This window comes from Pseudorca crassidens, chromosome 1, assembly GCF_039906515.1.
Source record: "Pseudorca crassidens isolate mPseCra1 chromosome 1, mPseCra1.hap1, whole genome shotgun sequence".
NCBI lineage: Eukaryota > Metazoa > Chordata > Mammalia > Artiodactyla > Delphinidae > Pseudorca > Pseudorca crassidens.
In genome coordinates, this window is record NC_090296.1 from 86,128,606 (window position 1) to 86,140,652 (window position 12,047).

Below are 12,047 nucleotides of genomic sequence, written 5' to 3' on the forward strand. Positions count from 1 at the left end.
ATGAAGATATTCAGCAACGACATTCTAAGCCCTGGAATTTAGGTGGAAATAGGTCCAGAGGCCTATGTCAGTGTAGGCCTCTGTGGTCAGTGTTTCTCAGTCCCAGCATGCCACTATTAAGCTGGCCACAGACTTGGCTTAGGGACCTGAGCCCACCAGTTCCCTAAGAAAGCCTCCCGGTCATTGAGCTTTGATTGTATCTCTCACTTGGGATACGGGCTTTGTGTTGTAATCTGGGAGAAACTCAGCCTGTGCAACAAAGTGGTGTGAACTGAGACCAGAGCCAAGACTAAGGGAATGGCAGACTGGCCAGGAGACACACCTTTCCTGGGGGCTGCTCAATGTATCATAAATAGTCTTGGCGATTTCCACTGCTGAAGAAGAGCCCCAAGCTAAATTCCTGTTCCTTCCTCTCCTAGTACACCCAGTAGCTGGGGAAGCTTGGGAAGATAAGCCAGCATAAAGCACCCATGGATGAACATTTTCTTTCTGCATCACTGTTCTCCGTCTTTTCTGCATTCATGCTCTACTTACCTCTACTCTTTTCTTTTGTCTGTCCCCTCCCTTCTTTCTCTCTCCTTCCCTTTCTGTCACCCTCCTTTGTTTGCTTTCTCTCCCGCCCCTTCCCCTGCCCTCCCCGTCGGGCCTCAGGATGGCACAAACATGACCTATGGAACCTCTCCTTCTGGTCTGAACATGAGGGACTTGATTGAGCGGATGGTGAGGAATATGAATAACTCGCATCTCAGGGATTCAGACCTCATCCCTGAGGGATTCTCAGATGACAGACCGACCCGGGTGTGTACGCCTCTGACTGTCAGGGCTGACCATCCCTCCCACCTGCATGACCCAGCCCTGTTGTATGTGGTGTCAGACCTTCCTCAGCAGCCAGCACCTCACACACAGGCTCCTCCCGAGGCCTTCCAAGGTTCTGGGTTGGAATAACTTGCCCTCTCCAAGGTTCCTGAGGAAGGTGCGGGAGGCAGCTTTTGGAGGGAATCTCTGTGGGAGGTCCTTCAAACTCCATGGTCCAGGCAGTTTCTCTGATAACGAATTAACAGACAGAAATACAAGAGAGACTTCATTCATTTTAAAGTACTTCTCTCCTTCTAATTTGTTCATTTATGTATGCAACACATATTTATTGAGCTCCTACTAGGCACTGGGTAGTCTTCTAGCAAACACAGAAAATTCTCTCCCCTTTGTTTAGGATTCTAGTGAACAAGCAGTCTCCCCCCAACACCCCCGCCCCAGAGCTTATACTCTAGTACTTTTAGAAGTAATATGTGCCATGGAGTAAAGCAGAAGAAAAATTAAGCTATTATTTTCCCCATCTAAGGATAATAACGTTTGGTATACGTCCTTCTAGTATTTTTCTATGCATACTATGAATCTAAATTTTTATTTTAAAATAGCTGTCATACTGTATGTACCTCTTTGCAGCATGCTTTTTTCAGTTAGCTTTATATTCCTAATGTGGCAATGAGAATTATATTCTTTTTTTTTTTTTTTTTTTTTTTGCGGTACGTGGTTCTCTCACTGTTGTGGCCTCTCCTGTTGCGGAGCACAGCCTCCGGACGCGCAGGCTCAGCGGCCATGGCTCACGGGCCCAGCCGCTCCGCGGCATGTGGGATCCTCCCGGACCGGGGCACGAACCCGCGTCCCCTGCATCGGCAGGCAGGCTCTCAACCCCTGCGCCACCAGGGAAGCCCAAGAATTATATTCTTAATGTGTCTCCTCTAACATTTTTTTTAGTGGCTGCACAATATTCCACCATGCAAATAAGTTATCATTTATCTACCTAATACCTTATTATTGGGAATTTAGATTGTTTTCTTTTTCTGTTCTTGGCTATTATGTTTAAATGTTACGACGAACATCCTATAAGATACATCTTTGTGTCTGTCCATGATGATTTCCTTAGGACAGATGGCCAGCAGTGCAATAGCTAGGTATGCATAAGGAATGCCACAAGAGTCATTTCAAGTGGCTCCCTCCCCCCCCTCCCCCCCCTCCCCTGCCCCCACCACCTAGAACTGAGAGATGCACGCATCTCCTGCCCCCCTCCCTCTCTATTCAGCATGGTCTGGGTCCTATAAAGACTGGAATCTGGAAGAGGCTGAGACGCAAAAAGCCCTGGCCCTCCACACACCCCTCACCTTGAAAAGGCCTCCAGGCTGCTCCTCTTAAAGCTGTTATGCTATCAGGCAAAGTGAAGCCACAGAGATCCGTCTAGGGCTCCCTGGGCTTTGGTGATCCTACCCCTCTGCCGAGGATCTCCTGTGGCTGCAAATCTCAAATGGAAGAGCTACCCCTGCTCCCTGAGGCACGGTCATGTCTCAGCAGGACTCTCCTCTGGCCTCCTCAGAATTCTCTCCCTGGGCGCTTTTGATTTCTTGAGCGTGTTCTGGGGTGGGGGGTGTGTGGAGGAAGTGAGGGGATGTGAGGATAAAGGGTTAGACCTACATGTTTCGTCTTTTTCCAATCCCTTTCTCTTCCAGGAATAGTCAACCCTGGGTGGGCTCAGGGGAAGGGGAGCCCAATCCAGGGCAGCCTCCATCTGCCCCGACTTCCTCCTCTGCAGGACCCCAAGGGATCGAGAAAGGAGGGCCAGGCACGCTCTCACCCACCTCGTGCCCCAGCTCCATGTCGCTCTCCGACGGTCTGGGGAAACCACTTGTCTGGGCTGCATTTTCTTGGCTCTCTGAAAGGGCTAGTGAGGGCCTTCTCATGGCTGGGAGGCACACTTCCAGGGTGCGGAGGAGTCCTCGTCCTCGCAGAACCCAGGACATGAACCAGTGTGAACTTTGTCTCAGGCAGCAACCCCTGACAGGTTGTCTGGTTTTCACTCCACAGACGATTGTTCCAGTTCAGTACGAGACAAGAATGGCCTGCGGGCTGGTCAAAGGCCACGCCTACTCAGTCACTGGGCTGGAGGAGGTGAGCCTGGCGGGACTCGGCGGGACGGGACTTGAGGGGCTACTTGGGTGAACCTCCCGAAGTCAGGACTTGGCTTTCTGTGTCCCTTCACATCTGTAGAATTTGCCTCCAATCAGGCACTCAGGCCGAGCGCCTGGGGTTGGGGGAGACCACTGGGACTGGCAGGTGGATCTTGCCACAAGATGGTGCTCAGTTTATGTTTGTTTTTAGTGCTAAAGATAGCAATTGCCCCAACATTTCCAAAGAACAAATAGAAAGCACTTTGGTGTTATGAAGTTGATATCATGGGCTCTTGTGTTCCTTGTTTTCCATGGTCAGTTCCAAGGTTTTGCTCCCCCTGGGATGTCTGGCCTTCACTGGGTCACGTCACAGACAGGAACCTTGTCAGGCCCCTTGTGCACAACTGGGTGAGTGGTGCCCTGTTCACAGAGATGGGCAGAGAGGGGCAGTCGTATGCAGCAGCCCATGCAGCAGACAGGAGGAAGGGCCCCTTTTTCTGATGGATCCATCTGGAAGGGACATTTTCTATAGTTCCTCAGCCAGCAGGGGCGTTTTATCTAATTCACACAGAGGCACCTTGTGCTAGCAGAGCCCTACATTATATTCCCTGCTTCCTCTCCCAAAGCTCTGAATGGCCAAATGTTCGCTGGGAAAATCACTTCTTAGAAGATGGCAAGGTGGTGGCCAAGCCTGACTCCTGCAGACTCAGCCCTAAGGTTCTGACCCATCACCCTGCCATTCCACAGGGCACTTGTCATTAGTGTCCTTGACCGGGGCCAGGCAGGACAGGCCCCTGTACAGGATTCTCTCCCCACTCCCACCCCAGCCCTCAGGGCAAGACAGAAGACCCCCTTTCAGAAAGGGCCCAAAGGGAGAAAGCTTTTTCTCTTTGCTCAAGGCCCTGTACAAGGGTGAGAAAGTGAAGCTGGTGCGGCTGCGGAACCCCTGGGGCCAGGTGGAGTGGAATGGCTCCTGGAGTGACAGGTGGGTGCGGGGACCCCACGAATAGGGGACAACAAGGCCTGGGGCAAGGCAGGGCTGGGTACCGAGCCACAAGAGTACTACAAATGCTTGGTCTAAAATCACCCTTAAAACCAAGGATCCGCAGAGGAGAAGAGGGGACGTGGGCTTCAGGAAGGGCTGGGAGCAGAGCCACGGGAACCTGGGATCCAGAGAGCTTGCCGATGGCCACTGTCTGGAAAGGAAAGATGCCTAGAAAGCCTGGGCTAGGTCCAGGCAGGAGGGGAGTCTTGATGCAGGAGTCTGGACTGGACAGGTGACTTCCCTTCTCGGAATCTCTGTTGCCTTATCTGTAAAATGGGAACAACATTAGCACCTACCCGGTGGGCTGTTATGAGGAGAAAATGCAGTTGTGTCAGGAGAGCGCCTAACCAGTGCTAAGATTTCCTCTCCCTCACTATCCCCATAAAGAGATGCACAGGCCCTTTGCAAGAACTGTACTGCTTATCTCTGAGAGCAAGTGACTGGGGGCAGCAAAAATAGCACACCTGGGGAAGCTGTTATGAAGGCTCCAGAAGGTTCACAAAGCCTCTATTGTCCCACCCCAATCACTGGCTCCTGACTCCGCCTCTCTGGTTGGAGAGTAGGCCCTGGAGCTCCTTATTCCCAAGGCGGGGAAAGCAGGACTCAGCAGCTGGGAAGGACCACACCCAGGCTGTGTGTGTCCTTCAGCCCCTGGCTTACCTCAACATACCTCTCATCTCAGGGCACCGTAATTACTGGTTCATTTGGCCATGCATTCACTTAGCAAGTATTCGCTGAGCACCTACTGAATCCCAAGCACAGGTCTAAGCACTGGGGCCCTTCCGTGAGCAGGCAGCCTCACTCAGTAGACCGATAAGGTGCTGATCCTGGTCTCCTTACCGTTCCCTTCTCTTATCCGTGCGACAAATCCCCAGTTCCTCAGTGTGCAGTACGTGCCAGGCCCCATGCTACTGTCTGGGGACTTAGAAATGAACGCAGAGATTCAGGGCCTGCCCTGTAGGCTTTAAGGTCCAGTGGGAAGGACAGAAAAACACTAATCGTTGAGAGAAATGCTATGGTAAGGGTCACAGAGAGGGAGCCCTTCTCCTGGTCTGGGTGGGACAGGAAGGGAGAAAGCTGCCTGGAGGGAGTGGCATTTGAACTGGGCTCTCTGCTCTGGGAAGGCCCTCGGTGCCCCATCAGTTGTCCACTCCACTGACCCGAGTCACCCACAGGGACCCTCGCTGTGTCCTCCAGTCTCAGATCTTGGTGTCCGGCCTTAACTCACTTTCCGCCAACACCTCCACGGCAGGGGTCACTGACTAGTGGGGCCCAGCCTCAGTCACACAAGGAGACCCTCCCCCCAACTCCCCGCCACTGTGCCCCTCCTGCTGGTCTCAGGAATCTCCACTTCCCCTCCGGTAGGTATTCCCTGGTTCCAAGCACTTCCTCAATCCCTTACCTCTCCAAACTCGTTTAGTTTCATTCTCCTCCACATGCCTGAAACACAAATGTGCTTTATTTCCTCCTTCTTCGGGAGAAAGAGTGTGTAAAACTGCCCAGCCTTTTAAAACATAGAACTGGGATGTTTCGTGGGGTGGCAGGAGGAAGGAGAAGTTTACATGTCTGGTCTTTCTCTCAGTAACTCAGACAGTTACTTATTAGATGATGGGTCTGTTCTAAAAGTTTTGCATGCGTTATTTCATTTCTTGCTCATCACAGCCCTGTGAGTAGGTGATATAATCATTCCCCTTTTGCAGTTGAGAAAACAGAAGCTGAGAGGGGTGAAGTGACTTGCCCAAGGTTACAGCTAGTACTGGTATGATTAAATTGAAATCCCAGTTTACCTATTTCCAGAGCCCAACTCCTAACTTTAAAGTGTGAGGAACAGTTAAAGATTCAGCCAGAGAAGAGTCAAGCCCTTATAAACCATTCAAAAAGTGTGGTCTTAATCCTGAGGATGGTGGGAAGCAATTATTGGGTTTTACACTGAGGGTATCAGATCAGATTTGCATTTCGATGGTTCACACTGGCTGCAGTTTGGAGATGACCTATTCTCTGAACTTATTCATATTTCTCTGACACCTCCTGTCCCAACTCACACCAGGCCTTCCCTTTCTTTTTCCTTCCCTAACTCCTCCACTCTCCCTCCAGTTGGAAGAACTGGAGCTTTGTGGACAAGAACGAGAAGGCCCGTCTGCAACACCAGGTCACGGAGGATGGAGAGTTCTGGTGAGTCCAGGACCCAAGAGGACCCTACAGGGTAAGGGACGGGGTGGGAGCTGAAATCTCAAGCCTCCATCCCCGGACAGAGGCCGTCAGATTCCAGCCCTTGGGACATCTGGGCCCTGTTCTCCAAATCCAGCCAGAGACCCAGCAAGACTGAGGTTTTGAGAGGAGCCCAAGAGTCACGGCGATGACTGAGCCCAGGACCGGGCCAGCACGCTGTGGCTCCCACCTCTCTGTGCCCCTCCACCACGCACACTGCTCCAGCCACTTGCTCCCTCCCGGCCTCCGCGGGGCCGTTTCCTGAGCCGAGGAAGCTCTACTTACTCTGCTCAGTCAAGGCCCTCCTCACCCTCACTCTGATCATTTCTACTCAGCCTTCAAGTCTCAGATTAAAGGGAACTTTCTTCAGGATCCCCTTGTTTTCCTCAGGATTGTGATTAATTTATCTGTGACACTCACCACCTTTCAAATTGCTTGTTTCATCGTCTGTCCTTCCCCAACTCTCTCTCTTTCCCCTGGCCCAGTGCCTGAGCCCGGCGGAGGGGCACACAGTAACACGTTGGAGAACTGAATTGCTGCCAAGCTCTCCCATCAAGAACACACGAGTTTGAGTCGTTATTGCAAGGGATACATCAGAACTGACAGTACTGACCCTAAAAAGGAAGGACAGGGTCCTCTCTAGGATCATGACCAAGTGGCTCTGGACTATTTCATTGTGCTGTGTTAGCCCTGGAGTCTTACCTTTCCCAGCCTCCCATATGGGTCTCTCTCTTCTTCCAACCTCTCAGGATGTCCTATGACGATTTCATCTACCATTTCACAAAGCTGGAGATCTGCAACCTCACAGCTGATGCCCTGGAGTCCGACAAGCTTCAGACTTGGACAGTGTCCGTGAACGAGGGCCGCTGGGTGAGGGGCTGCTCTGCTGGAGGCTGCCGCAACTTCCCAGGTGGGAGATGCTCTGGATGGGGGAAGGGTCCAAGCAGAACAAGTTCCAGGTAGAAGAGTATTAACTAGCATTTGCTGAGTCTCTACGAAGTCCCAGACACACATTATCTTATTAAACTGTCCCCATTTTACTGAGGACACCTCCATGCTGAGGAGTTTGCATTAAGGAGCTGGTAACAACCTTGAAGCAGGTTATTATGTCAGAACAGGATTGTGTTCATAATGCTGAGGATGGGACTGGAGGACTGAGTTAGCAGCTTCTGCAAGAATTCAAGCCAGAGATGAGGAAAGCCTAGGCCAAGTCAGGAGCAGCAGAGATGGAGGGGAGATGGGGCAGGTTGAGGGGAGGCAATACTGGGTGATGTGGAGATGGAAGAACGACTTCAAGATTCCCACTCTGGGGGCCTGAGCACATGGTGCCAGGGAGGTAACATGAAACACACAAGAGAAAAACAATCGGTGATTTTTTTTGTTTGTTTTTTTGGATGGAGTCGGTTGTGGGGAGGGGAGGGGAGGGAGGGGAGTTTACTTTGGGACATGGGAAGTCTGAGGCACCTGTAAATATCCAGGTGAAGATGTGTGATAGAGAACTGGATGCATAGATAAGAATGGTACTTGACTCTACGATAGGGACTCAATATAGATTTGTGGAAGGAAGGAAGAAAGGATGGAAAGAAGAGAGGAAGGAAAGGAGGGAAGGAGGGAAGAAGGGAATGAAGGGAGGGAGGAAGAAAAAAAGAAAGATAAAAGGGACAAAGGGAGAGAGTCAAGAGAGAGATTGAGGCTGGGATCTGCAGCTCAAGCGTCACCAGCATGCAAGGAGCAGTTCGAAAGTGGGAGTTGATAAGACAGCCTAGGGAGGTAGAATGATGGGGTGAGAGAAGAGGCCTAGGACCAAATCCCAGGGACCAACAACACTGACGAGAGAGGTGAGGAAAGTGAAACCATCAGCAAAGACAGAGAATGAAAGTTCAGAGACGAAGGAGGAGCCACGCAGGCATCAGTGCAGCTCCATCTGTATAAAGGTGTAAAGGCTACCCCACACACACCAAATAATTAGACAAATGCCTGGATCATTTTTTTTCCGTACATATTTGAGCACCTAGGTGTGGTGGGATAGAGATAAATAGGTACCCTCTGTCTCATCTCCCATCATCCTGCCTTGTCTCTGAGAGGCAGATCTGAATGTACAATTCCTTTCTGCGGGGCACAGACACTTTCTGGACCAACCCTCAGTACCGTCTGAAGCTCCTGGAGGAGGATGACGACCCTGACGAGTCCGAGGTGATCTGCAGCTTCCTGGTGGCCCTGATGCAGAAGAACCGGCGGAAGGACCGGAAGCTGGGGGCCAACCTCTTCACCATCGGCTTCGCCATCTATGAGGTGCACCGTCCCTGATCAGCTCCTTTTCAGGAAGGAGGCTTTCAGGGGGCTTCCCGAGGGGTCCCCCGGCTTCCCCAATACCCATGACCCCACCAAACTCCTGATATCGGGCCCACTTGCGTCAGAACCTCTTAGAAGTTTGTAACGAGTGGAAAAAACCCCCCGTCTAGGGGAGGTGGAGGGGGGCCAGGGCTCTCCAGGTAGCTACACGGGGAGTCAGACCCCTGCATTTGCTCTATGATTGCTAGCATGCCCTTCTGGCAAGCTTTCCATCCCCGTTCAGATCTGAAATCACAGAATCTGAGCACCTTCCTTTTCTGTTTCTCCCCAAGGTTCCCAAAGAGGTACAGAAGTGGAGCAGCCAGCAGTGCGTGCAGCGTTACCTGGGGGCCTGTGTCCACCTGTGGCACATCGGGGAGCCTCCTGTGGGGTTTGTGGGCAGGACTACGATAGGAGAGGGCCTTGCCCTCATTACTCAACTCCAGAGTCAGGGCCTCAGGGTACTGCATGGCCTCCTGACCACCGCCCCTACAATGTGCCCTTTCACCCCTCCCGCCAGAGACTGTCACACACTCACACACTCGCTCACACTCACACACAGAGTCACACACATTCTGAGGCTGACTGCCCTCTTTGGGGTGGAGGGATCGCTTCCCTCAGACCCCAGCCACAGCTCCCCCTGCCTCCTTGGGGTCCTTCCCCAGCCTGGAGGTGATCTGGAGCTAAGCAGTGGCAGTTCTGGTAAGTGGCCCTGAGTGGGGGATGCCAGAGTTGACACTCACTTCTGGATCACAACAGAAAAGGAAGGGGATATGGATGGAGTAGGGAGCTCCAGGGATGTTGAACTATTCGAGGCCTTAGGAATCAGAAGTCGGTAGGTTCATGACTGTGAAATGGGTGACCAGGGAATCGGCAGGGAGGACTCCCTGGAGGAGGACTGAGCAGGACAGGGCGTCCCTCCCGAGGGGCTCAGGTCCCTTGGGCTCTTCTCTCCCTCAGATGCACGGGAACAAGCAGCACCTGCAGAAGGACTTCTTCCTGTACAACGCCTCCAAGGCCAGGAGCAAAACGTACATCAACATGCGGGAGGTGTCTGAGCGCTTCCGCCTGCCTCCCAGCGAGTACGTCATTGTGCCCTCCACCTACGAGCCCCACCAGGAGGGGGAATTCATCCTCCGGGTCTTCTCTGAAAAGAGGAACCTCTCTGAGTGAGTCCCAGCCTGGCTTTTCCCCCTAAGAGCCCACATGGCCCATTCCAGAGATTAGAGGTGTGAGGCAGCTGGACAGGTCTCCTCCAGGAGTCCTGGGATATGTTGACCAGGCTGTACCTCTTCTCCTGTTCCCAAGCCACTGGCCACTTCTCCCCTACATCTATCCATCCCACAGATAGTTATCGAGCACCTACTATGTCCCAGGCACTCTTCCTCTAGGCACTGAGGATACAGCAGTGAATTAAACAGAAGGAAATCCCTGCCCTCATGGAGCTTAACATTCTAGCATGAGATGACAATGTACAGGAAAAAGTATACTGAGTATATTAGATTTAGATAAATGATAAGGAGAAAACATAAAGTGGGAAGAGGGATAGGAACAGTTGGGGTTGATTGAACTTTTAGGATTAGGATGTCCAGGGAGGGCAGCAAGGCCACATCCTGCCCTCTTGGTCATCAGAGGTGAGTTCATAGGTCCTGCCACTTTGACCTCTGTCCCTAAAAGAAGCACAGGGTGGCTGGGTAATACATTTGGGGAAATCTGGACAAAGCCAACAAGAAGCCCTGTGTCTGCACTTGGCTGCAGGGAATGATACCTGTGGTGGAGGATGTTAGTTCCTGGGGTTCTCTTGAGGTCAGTGCCAACTTGACTCTGAGAAGCCAGGTGGCCTGAGCAAATCCCCTCTGTGCTTCCTACTTACTCCTGGTGACACTGAGATACCCTCATGTTTGTGTTCCTCACAGGGAAGTTGAGAATACAATCTCCGTGGATCGGCCAGTGGTAAGTGGTTTGGCTCTTACATGTGAGAAGGCCCAGGGCACAGGCAGGTGATGGAGGAGAGAGTGGGTATCAGCAGAGGGACGTGGGAGTCTGGGGTGTGCAGAGCAATTACTCCGTGTTACTGCAACTTCTGTGTGGCATGGCCTGAAGTCATGGAAGTTACGTCCTGGGGATATTTACTTAGTCCAGGGGCTAGAAGGACAGAAGAGAGTCCTAGAAGGAGCAGCAGTTTGAACAATTAGGGGGAGGGATCAAGGCCACAGGAAGGGATGACAACAGCAGCAGCCAGCTCTGGATTCTGAGTTAGAATCTCACATAGAAAAAAACTAGCCCTACACTGGCTCTGGAGTCTCAAAACCCGGGTCCTCCACCTGCCAGCTCTGTGACCTAGACAAGTTATGTAACTCGTCTGACTCAGTTTCCTACCCTGTAAAATAGGGATGGTAATATGTGCCTTGCAAGGCTTTTGTGAGCTTTGAATCAATGAGATCATGTACATGAAGGGTCTGGCAAAGCACAGGCCCTTAAATGGTGATTATTGTTCACGTGTTTTACATCTTACAAGGTACTTCTCACATGTGTCATCTCACTTGATCCTTGCAAGGTTTCTGAGATGTAATAATAAGGTCATTCTCCCTGATTTTCAAGTAAGGAAGCAGAGGCTCAGTGGGGTTAAAGGGCTCCCTTGAATTCACAGAGCTTGTAAATGGCAAGGCTGGAACTCACATCCAGATTCTCTGAGCCCAGACTCAGGCTCTCTCCCCCATCCCATGCCGAGGCCTGTCCCCCCCCAGGGTGGGAGGCCCAGGGTTAGATGCACAGAGCTGGTGTGTGTTGGGGTCTCCTTGTGTTGAGGAGTCTTGTGACTGCCTTGGACTTTGGGCTCTGGCTAATTAATTGTCCCTTGTGTTCTGTGGGTGTGTCCTGGGCCAATAAGAGGACAGCAAATGCCCCACTGAGTCGTCTTTGGGTAGTGACACTCATGGTTCTAATCCTGACCCTGTGCTAGTGGCAGATCTCCAAGTGCCTTCTGAATTATCACATTATCATGTTGGTTTTAGTATTAAGTGCATTTGGTGCTAGTCTCATCTTTTGAATGTCAGTAATCAGTGTATTTATCAGACGCTGCAAACTCAAAAGCTTACAGGGACTGGCAGGTCACCTACCTGAGTGGAGCAGGCAGGCATGGGGGTTTTGGTGTCCCTACACTGGTATATTTGCCTGTAGTTCTCAACTGACACTTGGTTTCAGTGTCGGAGAGACAACTGGTGTGGTGGTGTCTGTAGCAATCTGGAGGGTGCAGAGAGCTGCTGCTCCCAGCTCCCTGGATTGCTGTCACAGGGGGTCACAGGCCCGTGCAGCCTGCCAGACCTTCTAATTTTACCAAAAAAACAAAACCCGAAACTCTGTAAGTCAAATAAAATTCATTTTCAGGCCAGTTTGGGTGAGCCACTTTTTTTGGTGTTTTAGTAACCAACTTCATTAAAAGATACAAAACATCTGCCAGAAGATCCCCTTCCTTGGCCACGTCCAATAGCAGAGTGGACTATAGAAGCAAAGCCATAGCAGCC

At 51.6% G+C, this 12,047-nt stretch overlaps 1 protein-coding gene across 3 annotated transcripts in view; it reads left to right on the forward strand.

Moving 5' to 3' along the window:
* Positions 1-12,047, forward strand: part of CAPN3 (calpain 3) — a 48,526-nt gene that overhangs the window by 28,669 nt on the left and 7,810 nt on the right. For 2 of the 3 annotated variants that reach the window (XR_010945034.1, XM_067744470.1), the window contains exons 6-14: positions 652-798; positions 2,857-2,940; positions 3,839-3,924; positions 6,079-6,156; positions 6,942-7,102; positions 8,315-8,484; positions 8,817-8,828; positions 9,484-9,692; positions 10,440-10,476. Coding sequence is in view for 2 of the 3 variants with exons in the window: in XM_067744470.1 (XP_067600571.1) it covers positions 652-798; positions 2,857-2,940; positions 3,839-3,924; positions 6,079-6,156; positions 6,942-7,102; positions 8,315-8,484; positions 8,817-8,828; positions 9,484-9,692; positions 10,440-10,476 (984 nt within the window). In the remaining variant the exon portion in view is untranslated. Of the gene's footprint in view, positions 1-651; positions 799-2,856; positions 2,941-3,838; positions 3,925-6,078; positions 6,157-6,941; positions 7,103-8,314; positions 8,485-8,816; positions 8,829-9,483; positions 9,693-10,439; positions 10,481-12,047 lie in introns of all 3 variants that reach the window. The other variant, XM_067744480.1, reaches the window with a different exon arrangement.